Below are 16165 nucleotides of genomic sequence, written 5' to 3' on the forward strand. Positions count from 1 at the left end.
ATACATATAATTGTTTGATTTGGATAGAAAACACCCTAAAGTTTCTAAAACTGTTTGAATGGTGTCTGTGAGTATAAAAGAACACATATGGCAGTCAAAACCCTGAGACAAATTCTGACAGGAAACTGAAATCTGATGTGTGGATATCACTTCAAACATTTGCCATTGAAACACACAGGGGCTTATGAATCATTTAGCACTTCCTAATGCTTCCACTAGATGTCCCCAGTCTTTACAAAGTGGTTTCAGTCTCCTACTATCAAAACTGACTGAAAGAGAGGCTGTGGAAAGTGGTCACAGGTGGAGGGCTATTTACCATTATGACACGGCCGCCCATGGCTACCCTCCCCTTTCGAAACGTTTTGAAAGACAATGCAAACGTCCCCATGGAATATTATTGAAGCTCTGGTTGAAAAAGGCCCTAAAGATTTATGTTATACAACGTTTGACATGTTTGAACGAACTTAAATATATTTTTTTGTACATTCGTGACGACAAGTCCGACTCACCACGGTACATTTTCAATAGCCTTCGGAGCGCGCTAACAATTGGGACATAAATTAACTTTTTCGAACAAAACTACATTTGTTATGGACCTGGGATTCCTGGAAGTGCTTTCTGATAAAGATAATCAAAGGTAAGGTTTTATTTACAATAGTATTTTTGATGGTTGATCGTTCCAAGATGGCTCCAACATGTATAGCCTAGCCTATTTTGCTGGGCATACCATCGTTTATTGCAAAGTGTGATTTCCCAGTAAAGTTCTTTTTAAATCTGGCAAAGTGGTGGCATTCAAGACATGTTAATCTATAAGTCTTTGAATGACAATATTACATTTTAACAATGTTTTCGAATAGTAATTTTGTAAAATGTAGCGCTGATCCACCGGAAGCATTTGAGGGAAAATATTTTCTGAATGTCACGTGCCGATGTAAAATGATGTTTTTATATATAAATATGAACTTTATCGAACAAAAAATGCATGTATTGTGTAACATGATGTCCTAGGATTCTCATCTGATGAAGATTGTCAAAGGTTAGTGCTGCATTTAGCTGTGTTTTGGGTATTTGTGATGCATCTAGTTGCTTTGAAAATGGCTGTGTGATTATTTCTGGCTGGGTTCTCTCCTAACATAATCTAATGTTTTGCTTTTGCTGTAAAGCCTTTTTGAAATCGGACAACGTGGTTCGATTCAGGAGAGGTGTATCTATAAAACGGTGTAAAATAGTCATATGTTTGAGAAATTGAAGTTATAGCATTTATGAGGTTTTGCATTTCGCGCGACGCGATTCCACTGGCTGTTGATTAGGGTGGGACGCACTGGCCCAGACAGGTTAATAAGATGTCGGTGGGCGGAGTTGGGAGGGTCGTCAGTGAAATGGGACACACCTGGGATCGGGTGTAGGTGCTTTGTTTGCATCTTTTGTTAAAGCTTTTTTGAGTTGCCCAGTACTGGTTGCCTTTGCTTGTTTGTTTGGTAAACTTGCCACTGCAGTGGATAGTTGGTTGTGTGCTGCTTTGGAGAGAGGAACATTGGTTAGTTTCCAGGCCCCTGCCCAGGCTGAAAACTTTTGCTCTACTTGCTGTTGGGACATTGGTCCGAGTAGGTGAGTACAATCTGCTGTATACCTCATTGGGAGATTTGGGTAGGGTATTGCCATTTTCTACCCGGAGCTATAGCCTTTTATTTTCCCCCGTTAGGCTTAGTGACGTGTTCCACTTTGGAATACGTTGGGCATGGTTATTTTGTTTGTTATTTTTGTGTGGAGTCTGTGGACAAAACAGTTATCTCAGGGGCACAACCGTGGCTCGGGGAGGATCTGGAATCCGGCAGCATCCCGGGGGTTTTTCCGTGCCAGCGGTAGCGTAATTACCCACCGCGAATCCACGCGAAGACTAGAGTTGCGCTATTGTAGGATTCGGGGAAGCTCCTTATGTATCTCATCTCTCTCCTGTGGTGATCAGTGTGATTGGCGCTTCTCTTGTTGTGATCCGGTCTGGTGTGCTCAGCAGAGGGGAAGACGATATATTAAAAACTGTAATCTTGTTTCACCGAAACTTGGCTGAATGACTACACGGATAATATAGAGCTGGCTGGCATCTCCGTTTTTCGGCAGGACAGAGCAGATACATCTGGTAAGACGAGGGGCAGGGATGTGTGTCTATTTGTCAATAACTGCTGGTGCGCAATGTCTAATATTAAAAAAGTCTTGAGGTATTGCTCACCTGAGGTAGAATACCTCATGATAAGCTGTAGACCACAATACCTATCAAGAGTTCACATCGATAATATTCGTAGCCGTCTATTTCCCACCACAAACTGATGCTGGCACTAAGGCCACACTCAATGAGCTGTGTAAGGCCATAAGCAAACAAGAAAATGCTAATCCAGAAGCAGGGCTCCTAGTGGCTGGGGAAATTAATGCAGGCAAACTTAAATCCATTTTACCTAATTTCTACCAGCATCTCACATGTGTAACCAGAGAAAAACAAAACTGTCGACCACCTTTACTCTACACACAGAGATGCATACAAAGCTTTCCCTCGCCCACCATTTGCCAAATCTGACCATAATTCTATCCTTCTGATTCCTGCTTACAAGCAAATACTAAAGCAGGAAGTACCAGTGACTCGCTCAATACAGAAGTGGTCAGATGACGCGGATGATATGCTACAGGACTGTTTTGTAGCACAGACTGGAATATGTTCCGGGATTCATCCAATGGCATTGAGAAGTATACCATCTCAGTCTTCGGCTTCATCAATAAGTGCATCAACGGCGTCGTCCCCACTGTGACCGTAAGTACATTTCTTAACCAGAAGCTATGGATTACAGGCAACATCCTCACCGAGCTAAAGGCTAGAGCTTCCACTTTCAAGGAGAGGGACACTAATCTGGACGCTTATAAGAAATACCGCTATGCCCTCAGATGAACCATCAAACAGGCAAAGCAGCAATACAGCCCAAAGATTGAATCATACTACACCGACTCTGAAGCTCGTCGGATGTGGCAGGGCTTGAAAACTATTATGGACTACAAAGGGAAACTCAGCCGCTAACTGCCCAGTGACGCGAGCCTACCAGACGAGCTAAATGTATTTTATGCTCGCTTCGAGGCAAGCAACACTGAAGCATGCATGAGAGCACCAGCTGTTCCGGACGACTGTGATCACGCTCTCTCTAGCCAATGTGGGCAAGACCTTTAAACAGGTCACAAAGCCGCGGGCCAGACGGATTACAAGGACGTGTACTAAAAGCATGCAAGAACCAACTGTCAAGTGTCTTCACTGACATTTTCAACCTCTCCCTGGCCGAGTCTGTAATATCTACATGTTTCAAACAGACCATAGTCCCTGTGCCCAAGTAAGCGAAGGTATCCTGCCTAAGTGATTACCGCCCAGTAGCACTCATGTCTGTAGCCATGAAGTGCTTTGAAAGGCTGGTCATGGCTCACATCAACAGCATCCTCCTGGAAATCCTAGACCCACTCCAATTTGCATACTGCCCCAACAGATCCACAGATGACGCAATCTCAATCGCACTCCACACTGCCCTTTCCCACACGGACAAAAGGAACACCTATGTGAGAATGCTGTTCATTGACTACAGCTCAGCGTTCAACACCATAGTGCTCACAAAGCTCATCACTAAACTAAGGACCCTGGGATTAAACACCTCCCTCTGCAACTGGATCCTGGACTTTCTGACGGGCCGCCCCCAGGTGGTAAGGGTAAGCAACAACAGGTCTGCCACACTGATCCTCAACACTGGGGCCCCTCAGGGGTGTGTGCTTAGTTCCCTCCTGTACTCCCTGTTCACCCACAACTGTCTGGCCAAGCACGACTCCAACACCATCAAGTTTGCTGACGACACAACAGTGGTAGGCCTGATCACTGACAACGATGAGACAGCCTATAGGGAGGAGGTCAGAAACCTAGCAGTGTGATACTAGGACAACAACCTCTCTCAATGTGAGCTAGACAAAGGAGCTGATCAGGGACTATAGGAAAAGGAGGTACAAGTCCCCATTAACATCGACAGGACTGAAGTGAAGCGGGTCGAGAGTTTCAAGTCCCTTGGTGTCCACATCACCAACAAACTATCATGGTCCAAACACACCAAGACAGTTGTGAAGAGGGCACGACAACACATTTTCCTCCTCAGGCGACTGAAAAGATTTGGCATGGGTCCCCAGATCCTCAAAGTTCTACAGCTGCACCTTCGAGAGCATCCTGACCGGTTGCATTACCGCCTGGTATGGCAACTGCTTGGCATCTGACCGTAAGGCACTACAGAGGGTAATGCGTACGGCCCAGTACATCACTGGGGCCAAGCTTCCTGACATCCAGGACCTATATAATAGGCAGTGTCAGAGGAAGGCCCAAAACATTGTCAACGACTCCAGTCACCCAAGTCATAGTGTTCTCTCTTCTACCGCATGGCAAGTGGTACCGGAACGCCAAGTCTAGGACCAAAAGGCTCCTTAACAGCTTCTAACAACTAAACTAATCAAATGGCCACCCAGATGACTTACATTGAACCCCCTGTATATAGCCTCATTGTTATGTAAATGTATGGTGTTACCTTATTGATTGATTAGATTTTCTTTACTTTAGTTTATTTAGTAAATATTTTATTAACTCTATTTCTTGAACTGCATTGTTGGTTAAGGGCTTGTAAGTAAGCATTTCATGATAAGTTGTTGTATTCAGCGCAGGTGAGAAATAAAATTTGATTTGATTAGTGATAATCGCCTCCAAAAATTATTAGGTTGATATTGAAGGCTAATCTGATGGAGAGTGGTATACCCGTAGTTATCACTGGGGCAGCCTCTGCCGAGGACTTGCCACCCCCCACCGTCTCCCAGTTTTGCTACAATGGCCGCTCCGTCTGTTGGCCCTAGTAGTCTTTCCTTTGAACAGCAGAAAGAACTGCTTCTGCTGCAGTTCGAGCATGATCGTGTTAAGCATGATAAGGAATTGGAATTTAAACAGGATTTGGAGCGTGCTGATTGTGTTAAGCGTGATAAGGAATTGGAATTGGAGTGTGCTGATCGTGTTAAGCATGATAAGGAACTGAAATTTAAACAGGAATTGGAGCGCGCTAAAATCAAGCTGCGACAAGAGTGGCTGGAATTGGTTAGTTAGGGGAGGAAAGCGCTTGGGAGAGTTTGCTTAGGGAAGGTGACCCTGATTTACCTACGGGTCGCTCCTCTCTCGGAGGTGCCCCGGACACGTTTGAAACTTACTGCTGTAGCCAAAATGTAATGACAAAGAACCTGAGATGTTCTTTTCGTTTGAGCGCGTTGCTGACGCTAGGAGTTGGCCTGATTCTTGATCACACTTGCAATGTGTTGACTGGTAAAGTGCAGGAAGCATATTCAGCTTTTGGTGTAGCCGACAGTGTCAGCTATGTTAAGGTTAAAATCGCTGTTACAGATTTACTAATTGGTCCTTGAGGCATACCGACAAGGATTTAGAACTTTTAAAAGTGTTGATAAACAGACTCATGTTGATTTTACGCGAGAGTTCTTTACAGTTTAATCACAAGTGTTCCGTCTCTGCGCTTAAGAATTTCCAGGGGCTGTGTAATCTGATTATGCTAGTGCAATTTAAGGACATAATCCCTGATCGAATAGCCAAGTACATGAACGAAAAGAGTGTCTCTGAAGCTGCAGTTTTGGCGGACGAGTTTGTTTTGACTCACAATAGTGGCTTTGCAGAGCCCCGTATTCCGAGTGAGTGGGGGCTTTCGGAGAGATTTGAGCCTCGCCCACCGAGACACTGGTTCACGGGCAGTGCTTCATTCATCTAGGTCATTGGAAAAACAAATGTCCTGCTCTCAGGGTTAAGGGTAAATGTAGTACTGGTGCTAATGTTAAACCTAAGCCTACGGCGTCAGCAGCGCCTGTCCGACATCCATTCACTCCTCTCACTTGGTCTCATGCCCAGGTGCATTTGAAAGTCCCAATTGACCCAGATTATTTACATTTCATTAGGGAGGGTTTTGTGTCTCTGTTAGGAAGTAACAACCCAGTGCCAGTGAAGATCCTGAGGGACACAGGTGCCTCTGGGTTGTTTGTGTTAGTCTGTGTTACCCTTCTCTGCTGAGACTGATTCAGGGAATAGTGTTTTAATTAGGGGAATCGGGTTGAACAGAGTTGTGTGACCAAATTGTGCCCGTGAAACAGTTAGGAGATGTCGCCCGTGGCTATTTTCTCCAGGATGATGTCCTGATGAGAGAATGGGTGCCTCATAGTAGTTTTGTGGGGGAGGCTATTAGTCAGGTTGTTGTACCAGTTAGGTTTCGTGAGTTGGTGTTGAAAACTTCCCAGGACAATGCTCCTGGACATCTGGGCATGAGGAAAACCTACAATCGCATACTTAGACATTTCTTTTGGCCTAAGTTAAAGAGGGATGTTTCTACATTCATCAACCTGTCAATTAACGGGTAAACTAATCAAGCTATTAAACCGGTTCCGCTGTTTCCTATTCCCATAGTCAGCCGGCCTTTTGAGTATCTGATTGTTCACTGTGTTGGCCCTCTGCCTCGCTCTAAGAATGGTAGTAGTTACCTGTTCACTGTGTTGGTCCTCTGCCTCGCTCTAAGAATGGTAGTCGTTACCTGTTCATTGTGTTGGTCCTCAGCCTCGCTCTAAGAATGGTAGTAGTTACCTGTTCACTGTGTTGGCCCTCTGCCTCGCTCTAAGAATGGTAGTAGTTACCTGTTCACTGTGAAGTGTCAGACCACTAGGTTTCCTGCTGCCTGTCATCTCTGGTCTATCACGACTAAGTTCATGCTAAAAGCTTTGACTCAGTTTCTCGCGGTTTGGAATCCAAAAGGATATTCAGATGGTCTGTTTGGTCAGGTTCTCCAACAGCTCCATATTAAACACAATTTGGTTAGGGCCTATCACACGCAGAGTCAAGGAGCGCTGGAGCGCGCTTAAGTCTTTGAAAGCTTATTGTACAGAGATGCATAAGGATTGGGACGAGGGGTTGCCATGGTTAGGTTTCACAGGTTTCATTCCAAATTACCTAGTGTTTGGACATGGTGTGCACGGACTTCTGGCAGTGCTCTGTGATGACTGGGGGTCTCCCAGGCCACCTCAGTCCCTGTTGTCTTATGTGTGTGTGGTTTCCGGCAGTGCCTGTGCACCGCTGGTGGGATGGCTGAAGAGGGGCTGTCATCTTCACAGGCGAGGATGAAAGGAATATTTAGGAGTTTTGTCTCATTGGAAGATGAAACTTCGCCCCAGTCTGAGGTCGTGGAAGCTCTGGAGCAGGTTTTCATCAAGGATCTCTCTGTACTTTGCTCCGTTCCTCTTTGTCTCGATCCTGACTAGTCTCCCAGTCACTGCCGCTGGAAAACATCCCCACAGCATGATGCTGCTACCACAATGCTTCACCGTAGGGTTTCCTCCAGACGTGACGCCTGGCATTCATGCCAAATAGTTCAATCTTGGGTTTCATCGGATCAGAGAATCTTGTTTCTCATGGTCTGAGAGTCTTTAGCTGCCCTTTGGCAAACTCCAAGCGGGCTGTCATGTGCCTTTAACTAAGGAGTGACTTCAGTCTGGCCATTCTACCATAAAGGCCTGATTGGTGGAGTGCTGCAGAGATGGTTATCCTTCTGGGAGGTTCTCCCATCTCCACAGAGGAACTCTAGAGCTCTGTCAGTGACCGTCAGGTTCTTGGTCACCTTCCTGACCAAGGCCCTTCTCCCCCAAGAAAGAGTCTTGGTGGTTCAAAACTTCTTCCATTTAAGAATGGAGAGCACTGTGTTCTTGGGGACCTTCAATGCTGGAGAAATGTTTTTGAACCCTTCCCCAGATCTGTGCTTCAACACAATCCTGTCTCGGAGCTCTACGGACCATTCCTTTGACCTCATGGCCTTGGTTTTTCTGTCAACTGTGGGACACTCTGCCTTTCCAAATCATGTCCAATCAATTGAATTTACCACAGGTAGACTAAAATCAAGTTGTACAAACAGCTCAAGGATCAATGGAAACAGGATGCACCTGAGCTCAATGTCCAGTCTCATAGCAAAGGGTCTGAATACTTATGTAAATAAGGTATTTCTGTTTATTTTTAATAAATTAGCAAACATTTCTAAACCTGTTTTGACTTTGTCATTATGGGGTATTGTGTGTAGATGAGGATTTGTATTTCATTTAATCCATTTTAGAATAAGGCTGTAACGTAACAATGTGGAACATGTCAAGAGGGCTACATACTTTCCAAATTCACTGTATAGAGTTTCTTCAGAGAAACGCAGTTGTCTGGATGCTGAGATGGATATTGCTGAGCCTTTTTTCTCCAGCTGGGCTTCTCCATGTATCTTGGTCAGTAAACCGGATGGGACAAACAGATTTTGTACAGACTACCGTAAGGCAAACAGTGTCACTAAGGAAGATTAATTTCCTCTTTCTCGGATGGAGGACTGCGTTGATCAGTTCGGATTAGCGAAGTTTGTGAGCAAGTTTGACCTGTTAAAGAGCTATTGGCAGGTGCCACTTATGTGTAGGGCACAGAAAACCTCTGCCTTTGTTACACCCTTCGGTCTGTACTCATATTCAGTTATGGGTTTCGGCCTACGTAACGCACCTGTCACTTTTCCGAACCTTATGAATAGGATCGTCTCCGGTCGGGTGCTCTGTTTATTTGGACTGCGTAGTGGTTTATGCAGATACAGGTGGACAAGCGTTTTCTCATGCGCGCTTTCCCTGAGTGTTGTGACATATGCATGTCATCCATGTGACCAGCCACTGTTTATTTTGTGTTGTCCTATTGCTCCTGTCATCTGTTCCTCACTGTCCTTGTTTTCTTCTTTCTTCTTAAAGGTTGCTTCCTGTGTGCAAAGGTTGCTGAGGTCTGGGGAGGACTAGGTTGGGTGGGGCCGTTTAACCAGGGCAGTGTGTTTGTGTGGTGGTCCAGGGTCCTTGGTGGTCACCGGTTTTATGGGGGGGGGGGGGCTCTCCCACTCTGTCTGCCGTATTCTTTCTCTCTGCTCTTGTTTTCCCCCCATACCTCAAGGAGTGAATCCACGCAGGTGACTCCACGCAGTCACACTGTTGTTTTTGTTGTGACATTTTGGGGCTTCTTTGTGTTCATTTGTTTTGGCACCTCTCAACACCCCTCATTATCACCATCTATGCATGCATCCACTTCACACACCACTGTTACTTGTATATAGTTTACTTTGTGTAATAAATATATTTAGGTTATTTATTTATCTCCGTGTTTTCTCCCTATTTGTTATGGGCTACGAGCCGGTTCGTAACAAGACTAAAGATGTAAGTGCTTTTGAATTGGGTAGGTACTGGACGCACCAGTTTGGGTCAAGAACTGCAATATTGCTGGGTTATTCATGCTCAATAGTATCCCGTGTGAATCAATAATGGTCCTCCACCCAAAGGACATCCAGCCACCACCCAAAGGACATTACCTTGCCCGAGCTGGCAAGGTAAAAATATGTCGTTCTGCCCCTGAACAAGGCAGTTAATCCCCTGTTCCTAGGCTGTCATTGAAAATAAGAATTTGTTCTTAACTGACTTGCCTAGTTAAATAAAGGTAAAAAATAAATGGCCAGTGTACCAAATGCATTATTTGCATATAGGTCTACTGTAGCTCTGATTGGCTATGGCGCACCGGTCCTCTTAGACTCCTGGACAAGACCGATGGTTTTATTTGCTGTCTTAACGCTTTCCCACTCTATATTGCTATAGAATTTTAACATTCAATGAATTTTGAAATACATGAAAATGACCATATTGCTTGTCATATTCTTCCTTCCTTCCTGAACAGATTTGAATAAGATTTCATATTGCTAAAATGCTGTCAGTTCCACTTTAATAGACCAATAAGAAAGAGTTCCAAACCAAACAGCTAGTTTTCAGTTTTCCCCTCCCCACTCAGATCACTCCCAGACAGTCCTAGATAAATTCTTGCTTGAGAAATTAGTCTTTGCTAAGAAGACATTTAGTCAGTCTCCACAGTCTTCGGTTTCCAACGCTTGCTGAAGCTGCACTGTCATTTCTGTCTCTCTCCAAAGCAAGTGCTCTCAGGACTCACTCAAGCTCATGGCTAATTCTCCAACTCTAAAGCATGTTTCTCTGAGGTTCTATCAAGTCACTCTTTTCTTGCCAGGCTCAAAAGACACCGCTACTGAACCAAGCTACCAGATTTTCAACATTGGATGACATAGAAATAATAATCAAATAGGAATTTAACAAGCATAGTGCATTGTTTGTTTATGCAAAGACAGACAGACATACACATAAACAAACACACACACACACACAGCGACATTACATATGATAATGTATGCATGAGTTTTGCTTCGGGAGGCAATCACATGTGAGTATGAAACTTGCAATGGGATTGAATATATTTAAATAAGATTCATAATTTAACAGGATTACATTTTTACCTTATCCCTGATGCCCTGTCGGACGTTTTCTCTCTCCGATTCCATTTTTGCATATTTTGCCTTCCTCTCCTCCTCCTGTTGCCGAAGTGCCTCTTGTCTCTCCTCCTCCTTTTTCTCCGCATCAGGATCCTTCTCAGCCTCTTCCCCACCCAGCATTTTCCCCATGTCTTTGGTAGCTCCTTAAGAGGTGAACGAAAGGAGGGAAGAAATGTCAGTCATGGGTCTGTTATGAGGGAACCCACAGTACAGTATTGAACAACAGAGGAAACAACAACTCTGAACGTGAACCCAATTAAAGACCCTCTAAATGATTTCCTTTTGATGGGCTTTGTGTTGGACTCTTCGGCCATGGCTATCTCTGTCAGAGGCTGAGCTACACACAAATGTTCCAACTGGACCGTGGGTCAAGACTTGAGAACAAAGGGCTTTTTTTATGGCTTGGAGTTCTATGGCAGGATTTGAAGATAGCTGATAATAAGCAGATAATAGGACATCCTCTCATTGATCTCTACCCCTGGCCAGGCTTGTTAGATATGCTAGAAAAAAGAGCACAGAGAAGATAAGTCTTATTCAATGACATCTGAATTTCATTACGGAATATACCGTAGCCCTTGAGTGCGTCACTGGATCACTTTTATTCCGAAGTGAAAAGAAGCTGGACAGACTTGCCAAAAACCAAGTGAATAGGCATTACCTCAGAGACCAATTGCTCATACATACTCTGCATTGACCAAGCAGATGGACATTTACATACTGTATGTCGAAATTTTGGACTATTGGGAAGGAAAAGAGAACATGAAGACAAAAACGCAGGCAGTTATTATAAATGGAGAAGAGGGGAGTTGATTAACATCTAATGGTTTATTCAATGCAGAAATTTGGCTGAAGTAGTTGTAAGTGGTGACAGGTCATTTAGATCACATCTGGGACGTGAGCATGTTTTCCTTCCCAACTTTTTGGAAAGTGTTCACCTCGTCATAATTAAGCAGTTTTCTTAACCTGCAAAACTGACACTATGCCAGCGGCTCTGAGCATTATGACAAAAAAAATCACACTAGGACAATCAGATCACTTACACTGTAAAATTAAACAAATCCACTTTGCTACCTTTTTGATGTCCCTGAGAAGGATGCTTGTGTATTTTCCTAAAATCAAGACCACACACTTCAGCAAAATACACTCATGAATAATAGATTAAAGAATGTCTACATAACTTTAAAAGATGTAAAAGCCAAATACTACATTTAGAGAGAGAGTCAGATTGCAGAGGGCAGCTCCAATGTGTATTCTCCTCACATCGAGGTCTGACACAGAGCGTGTCGAGGCATGAGACATTGTGTATTCAGTCCGGAAACTTCACCTACTCTCCTCCAACAGCTGGATGCATGCCTGTGCTCTCTCTCTCTCTTTCTCTCATGGCCGCCCATGGATACCCAGACACCCTCACACACCACACCGCTCATGCCCCAACTCGCTGGAAATGTATTTTAATGAGAACTGGGCCTCCCTGATGACAGAGGAAGATGCAGTGGAGATGGCTCCACCACACCCCATCCTTCACGAGCCTTTCCCGGTCCTAAAGGCTTACGCTTTCAGCATTAGCCCCGCTGTCTTGATCCAATCTGTGCAAAGTTCTGACAAGCCAGGCTGCACCCAGCTCTCCAGAGGAGGAAGATTACACACGGCCATCTGGTTTCAACCCGAAATGTATGAGATCGCCCGCCATGACCTTCGGGGTCGCTGGCTACTCTCCACTTTGCATTCTGATGCTGGCAAGCAGGAGTTAGGCAAAGCTACAGCACCTCGTCCTGAGAAGAGAACGTTAATTCATAAACACACTGTCTATTGGTGTTTCATTAGCGAGTTAGCATAGCAAACAAACGACTAGGACTAGGTTTTGTCGACATCTCACAAAGGGTCAGTTGAGGTCTCCTCGTTGCTTTACACATCAGTCTTAACAGTTTCATTCTACAGTGGATGTCATATAATGTGCCATTGAACACCAATGTTGATGATACGTTACATGTAAAACCGATGTGAAATGGCGAGCTAGTTAGCGGTGGTGCGCGCTAATAGCGTTTCAATCGGTGACGTCACTCGCTCTGAGACCTTAAAGTAGTTGTTCCCCTTGCTCTGCAAGGGCCGTGGCTTTTGTGGAGCGATGGGTAACGATGCTTCGAGGGTGGCTGCTGTCAATGTGTGCAGAGGGTCCCTGGTTTGAGCCCAGGTAGCGGCGAGGAGAGGGACGGAAGCTATACTGTTAGATTGATGCTGTTGACCCGGATCACTGGTTGCTGCGGAAAAGGAGGAGGTCAAAAGGGGGGTGAGTGTAACTGATGTGAAATGGCTAGCTAGTTAGCGGTGGCGCGCGCTAATAGCGTTTCAATTGGTGACGTCACTCGCTCTGAGACCTTAAACTAGTTGTTCCCCTTGCTCTGCAAGGAGCGATGGGTAACGATGCTTCGAGGGTGGCTGTTGTCGATGTGTGCAGAGGGTCCCTGGTTCGAGCCCAGGTAGCAGCGAGGAGAGGGGCGGAAGCTATGCTTTTACACACGCAGGGGTGAATTAAATTAAATGGAGTTTCTCTCCTTAGTATTGGAGACCACATAGATTTGTAATGAAAAATGATCTGTTTAAAACTGCACAATCCCCCCCACCTATAATATTGTAACCTTTAGATGCTTCCATTTCCAATTATGGTCCACTGTATTCATTGTATAATGCTACATTGTGTCTTTAAATGTAAGCCATTTGGAAGCAAGATGAATACAAAGCTAAATCTGAATGAGACAATACAACTATTGACCTTTCTACAAAACCCTTATAATGTAATAAATTCACAGCTGAACAAAACAATTACTTTTGTAGAACTGATGAAAGGCAAGGCTGTGATTAGCTGTATTGAAGAGCAGACTGGTTGCAGTGACTTCTACTAAGATCATTCTACAAAGGACAAAAAAACATTGAGGCATCGTGGGGAACAATTATTTTACTCTAACTAATATTTTCACTCAAGGTCAGAATAAAGAATATCCCGTCTAAACAATTTATTGAACTTCTCTACAAGGTAAGAGCCAGTGTCAGTGATTTCCCTCCAGTGTTTGTGGAACCACAGACGTTTGAGTGAACACTCTCCGTGGTTGGCAGTAGCCTGGGAAGATGTTTCCAACTTGCACACACATTTGTTTTGAGATTCTTCATGTACTTCAATGAAAATAACTATATAAATCTACTATTATTATTATTATTATCATCATCTGAAAAATAGGAATCCTGCAAAGAGTCTTGCTACTTCCAACATGTTACATAGTGACAGAGAACTCTATCACACAGTCAAATTAAATTCTAAATACATTATTTTGTCATGAAACGGGTCATAATAAACGGGTCATAATACCATCTCTGTGTGTGCAATGTAGTAATTAGAATTTATTTCCTGGCCCTTGGCTGTTAATAAATCAGAAAACCTACATGGAAACCCTGGCTTGCGACAAAACAACTTTCATAGGTATACTGTATATTCTCAGCCTTGCTTGCCTTTATTATTGTTGACGTTATCTGAACGTTATCTGCTTTTAATTAATACAATTTTCTCTTAGCAACGCTGTTCTGTTCCTCTTCTCCCATCACACCGTACGCTTAATCTCAGCTCCCCAGGCCAATTAGCTCATCTGATTGTGACAAAGTTGCAGCGGAACAGCATGAGACAGCCACCATCCCTTTAGTCTTAGTGGTGCCACTCCCTACCAGCTGTGTAGCCTAAGTGCTAACGGAAATGGTCTGGTTGCTGAGGCCTTTCGGCCGCATCTACTGAGAGGAGTCTGTGTAGCGTCTAGCTAACAGGAGGTAAAGGGCGCCAACTCAACAGAGCTTAAAAGGGTCTCCTCAGCTCAGTTCAGTCCAGAGGGACACTTTTTAATGGTGAAAGGAGTGAGTATGCATCGTGCACAAAGAGTTGAAATTGAAAGGGATCAGGAGAATTTGAAGTTGTGGATGAGCAAGGTCACGTGTCCGCCTAAAATGTGCCGTGTTACGTAAACGCATGCTGTGGACTTGGTGGAGAGTGTGAGAGTGATTGGAAGAGTGGATGAAATGGCACACTTGACAGGGTGTGTGTGTGTGTGTGTGTGTGTGTGTGTGTGTGTGTGTGTGTGTGTGTGTGTGTGTGTGTGTGTGTGTGTGTGTGTGTGTGTGTGTGTGTGTGTGTGTGTGTGTGTGTGTGGCAGGGGAGGACGGCTCAAAATAATGACCGGAACGGAGAAAATGGAGTAAACACATGGAAACCATATGTTTGATGTATTTGATACCATTCAACCAATTCCGCTCCAGCCATTACCACAAGCCCGTCCTCCCCAATTAAGGTACCACCAACCTCCTGTTGTGTGTGGGTGTTTGGAGGTGGCTCCTTGTGGGTGTTACTGGCAGAGAACAAAATGTACCACTCTTGTCAGTATGTGACTATGTATGTGTTTGTGAGTGGGTTGTGTGGGATTCTCCGTGCCTGCCAATGGCACTCCTGTCCATGTACAGTGCATTCAGAAAGTATTCTGACCCCTTGACTTTTTTCACATTTTGTCACGTTACAGCCTTATTGTAAAATGTATTAAACCATTTTCCCATCATGAATCTACACACAATACCCCATAATGACAAAGAAAAAACAGGTTTTAGACATTTTTGCTCATTTATAAAAATAAAATATACAGAAATATTACATTTACAAAAGTATTCAGACCCTTTACTCAGTACTTTGTTGAAGCACCTTTGGCAGCGATTACAGCATCGAGTCTTCTTGGGTATGACGCTACAAGCTTGGCACACCTCTATTTGGGGAGTTTCTCCCATTCTTCTCTCCAGATCCTCTCAAGCTCTGTCAGGTTGGATGGGGAGCATCGCTGCACAGCTATTTTCAGGTCTCTCTAGAAAAGTTTGATTGGGTTCAAGTCCGGGCCCTGGCTGGGCAACTCAAGGACATTCATAGACTTGTCCCGAAGCCACTCCTGCGTTGTCTTGGCTGTGTGCTTAGGGTCGTTGTCCTGTTGGAAGGTGAACCTTCGCCCCATGTCTGAGGACCTGAGCACTCTGGAGCAGGTTTTCATCAAGGATCTGTCTGTACTTTACCCCATTCATCTTTTGCCTAGATCCTGACTAGTCTCCCAGTCCCTGCCACTGAAAAACATCTCCACAGCATGATCCTGCCACCCCCATGCTTCACCGTAGGGATGGTGCCAGGTTTCCTCCAGATGTGACGCTTGGCATCCAGGCCAAAGAGTTCAATCTTGGTTTCATCAGAACAGAGAATCTTGTTTCTCATGGTCTGAGAGTCTTTAGGTGCTTTTTGGCAAAATACAAGCGGGCAGCCACTCTACACTAAAGGCCTGATTGGTGGAGTGCTGCAGAGATAGTTGTCTTTCTGGAAAGTTTTCCCATCTCCACAGAGGAACTCTGGAGCTCTGTCAGAGTGACCATCTGGTTCTTGGTCACCTCCCTGACCAAAGCCCTTCTCCCCCGATTGCTAGTTTGGCCGGGAGGCCAGCTCTAGGAAGTATCTTTGTGGTTCCAAACTTCTTCAATTTAAGAATGATGGAGGCCTCTGTGTTCTTGGGGACCTTCAATGCTGCAGAAATGTTTTGGTACCCTTCCCCAGATCTGTGCCTCGACACAATGCTGTCTCGGAGGTCTAAGGACGATTACTTCGACCTCATGGCTTGGTTTTTACTCTGACATGCACA

General features: G+C 44.6%; 1 protein-coding gene across 2 annotated transcripts in view; it reads right to left on the reverse strand.

Moving 5' to 3' along the window:
* LOC115171459 (complexin-1) overlaps positions 1–16165 on the reverse strand; it is a 59255-nt gene that overhangs the window by 8274 nt on the left and 34816 nt on the right. For both annotated transcript variants that reach the window (XM_029728292.1, XM_029728284.1), the window contains exon 3: positions 10434–10612. In XM_029728292.1, coding sequence (XP_029584152.1) covers positions 10434–10612 — 179 coding nt within the window. The remainder of the gene's footprint in view (positions 1–10433; positions 10613–16165) is intronic.

The sequence above is a fragment of the Salmo trutta genome, chromosome 3 (assembly GCF_901001165.1).
Source record: "Salmo trutta chromosome 3, fSalTru1.1, whole genome shotgun sequence".
NCBI classification, from domain to species: Eukaryota; Metazoa; Chordata; class Actinopteri; order Salmoniformes; family Salmonidae; genus Salmo; species Salmo trutta.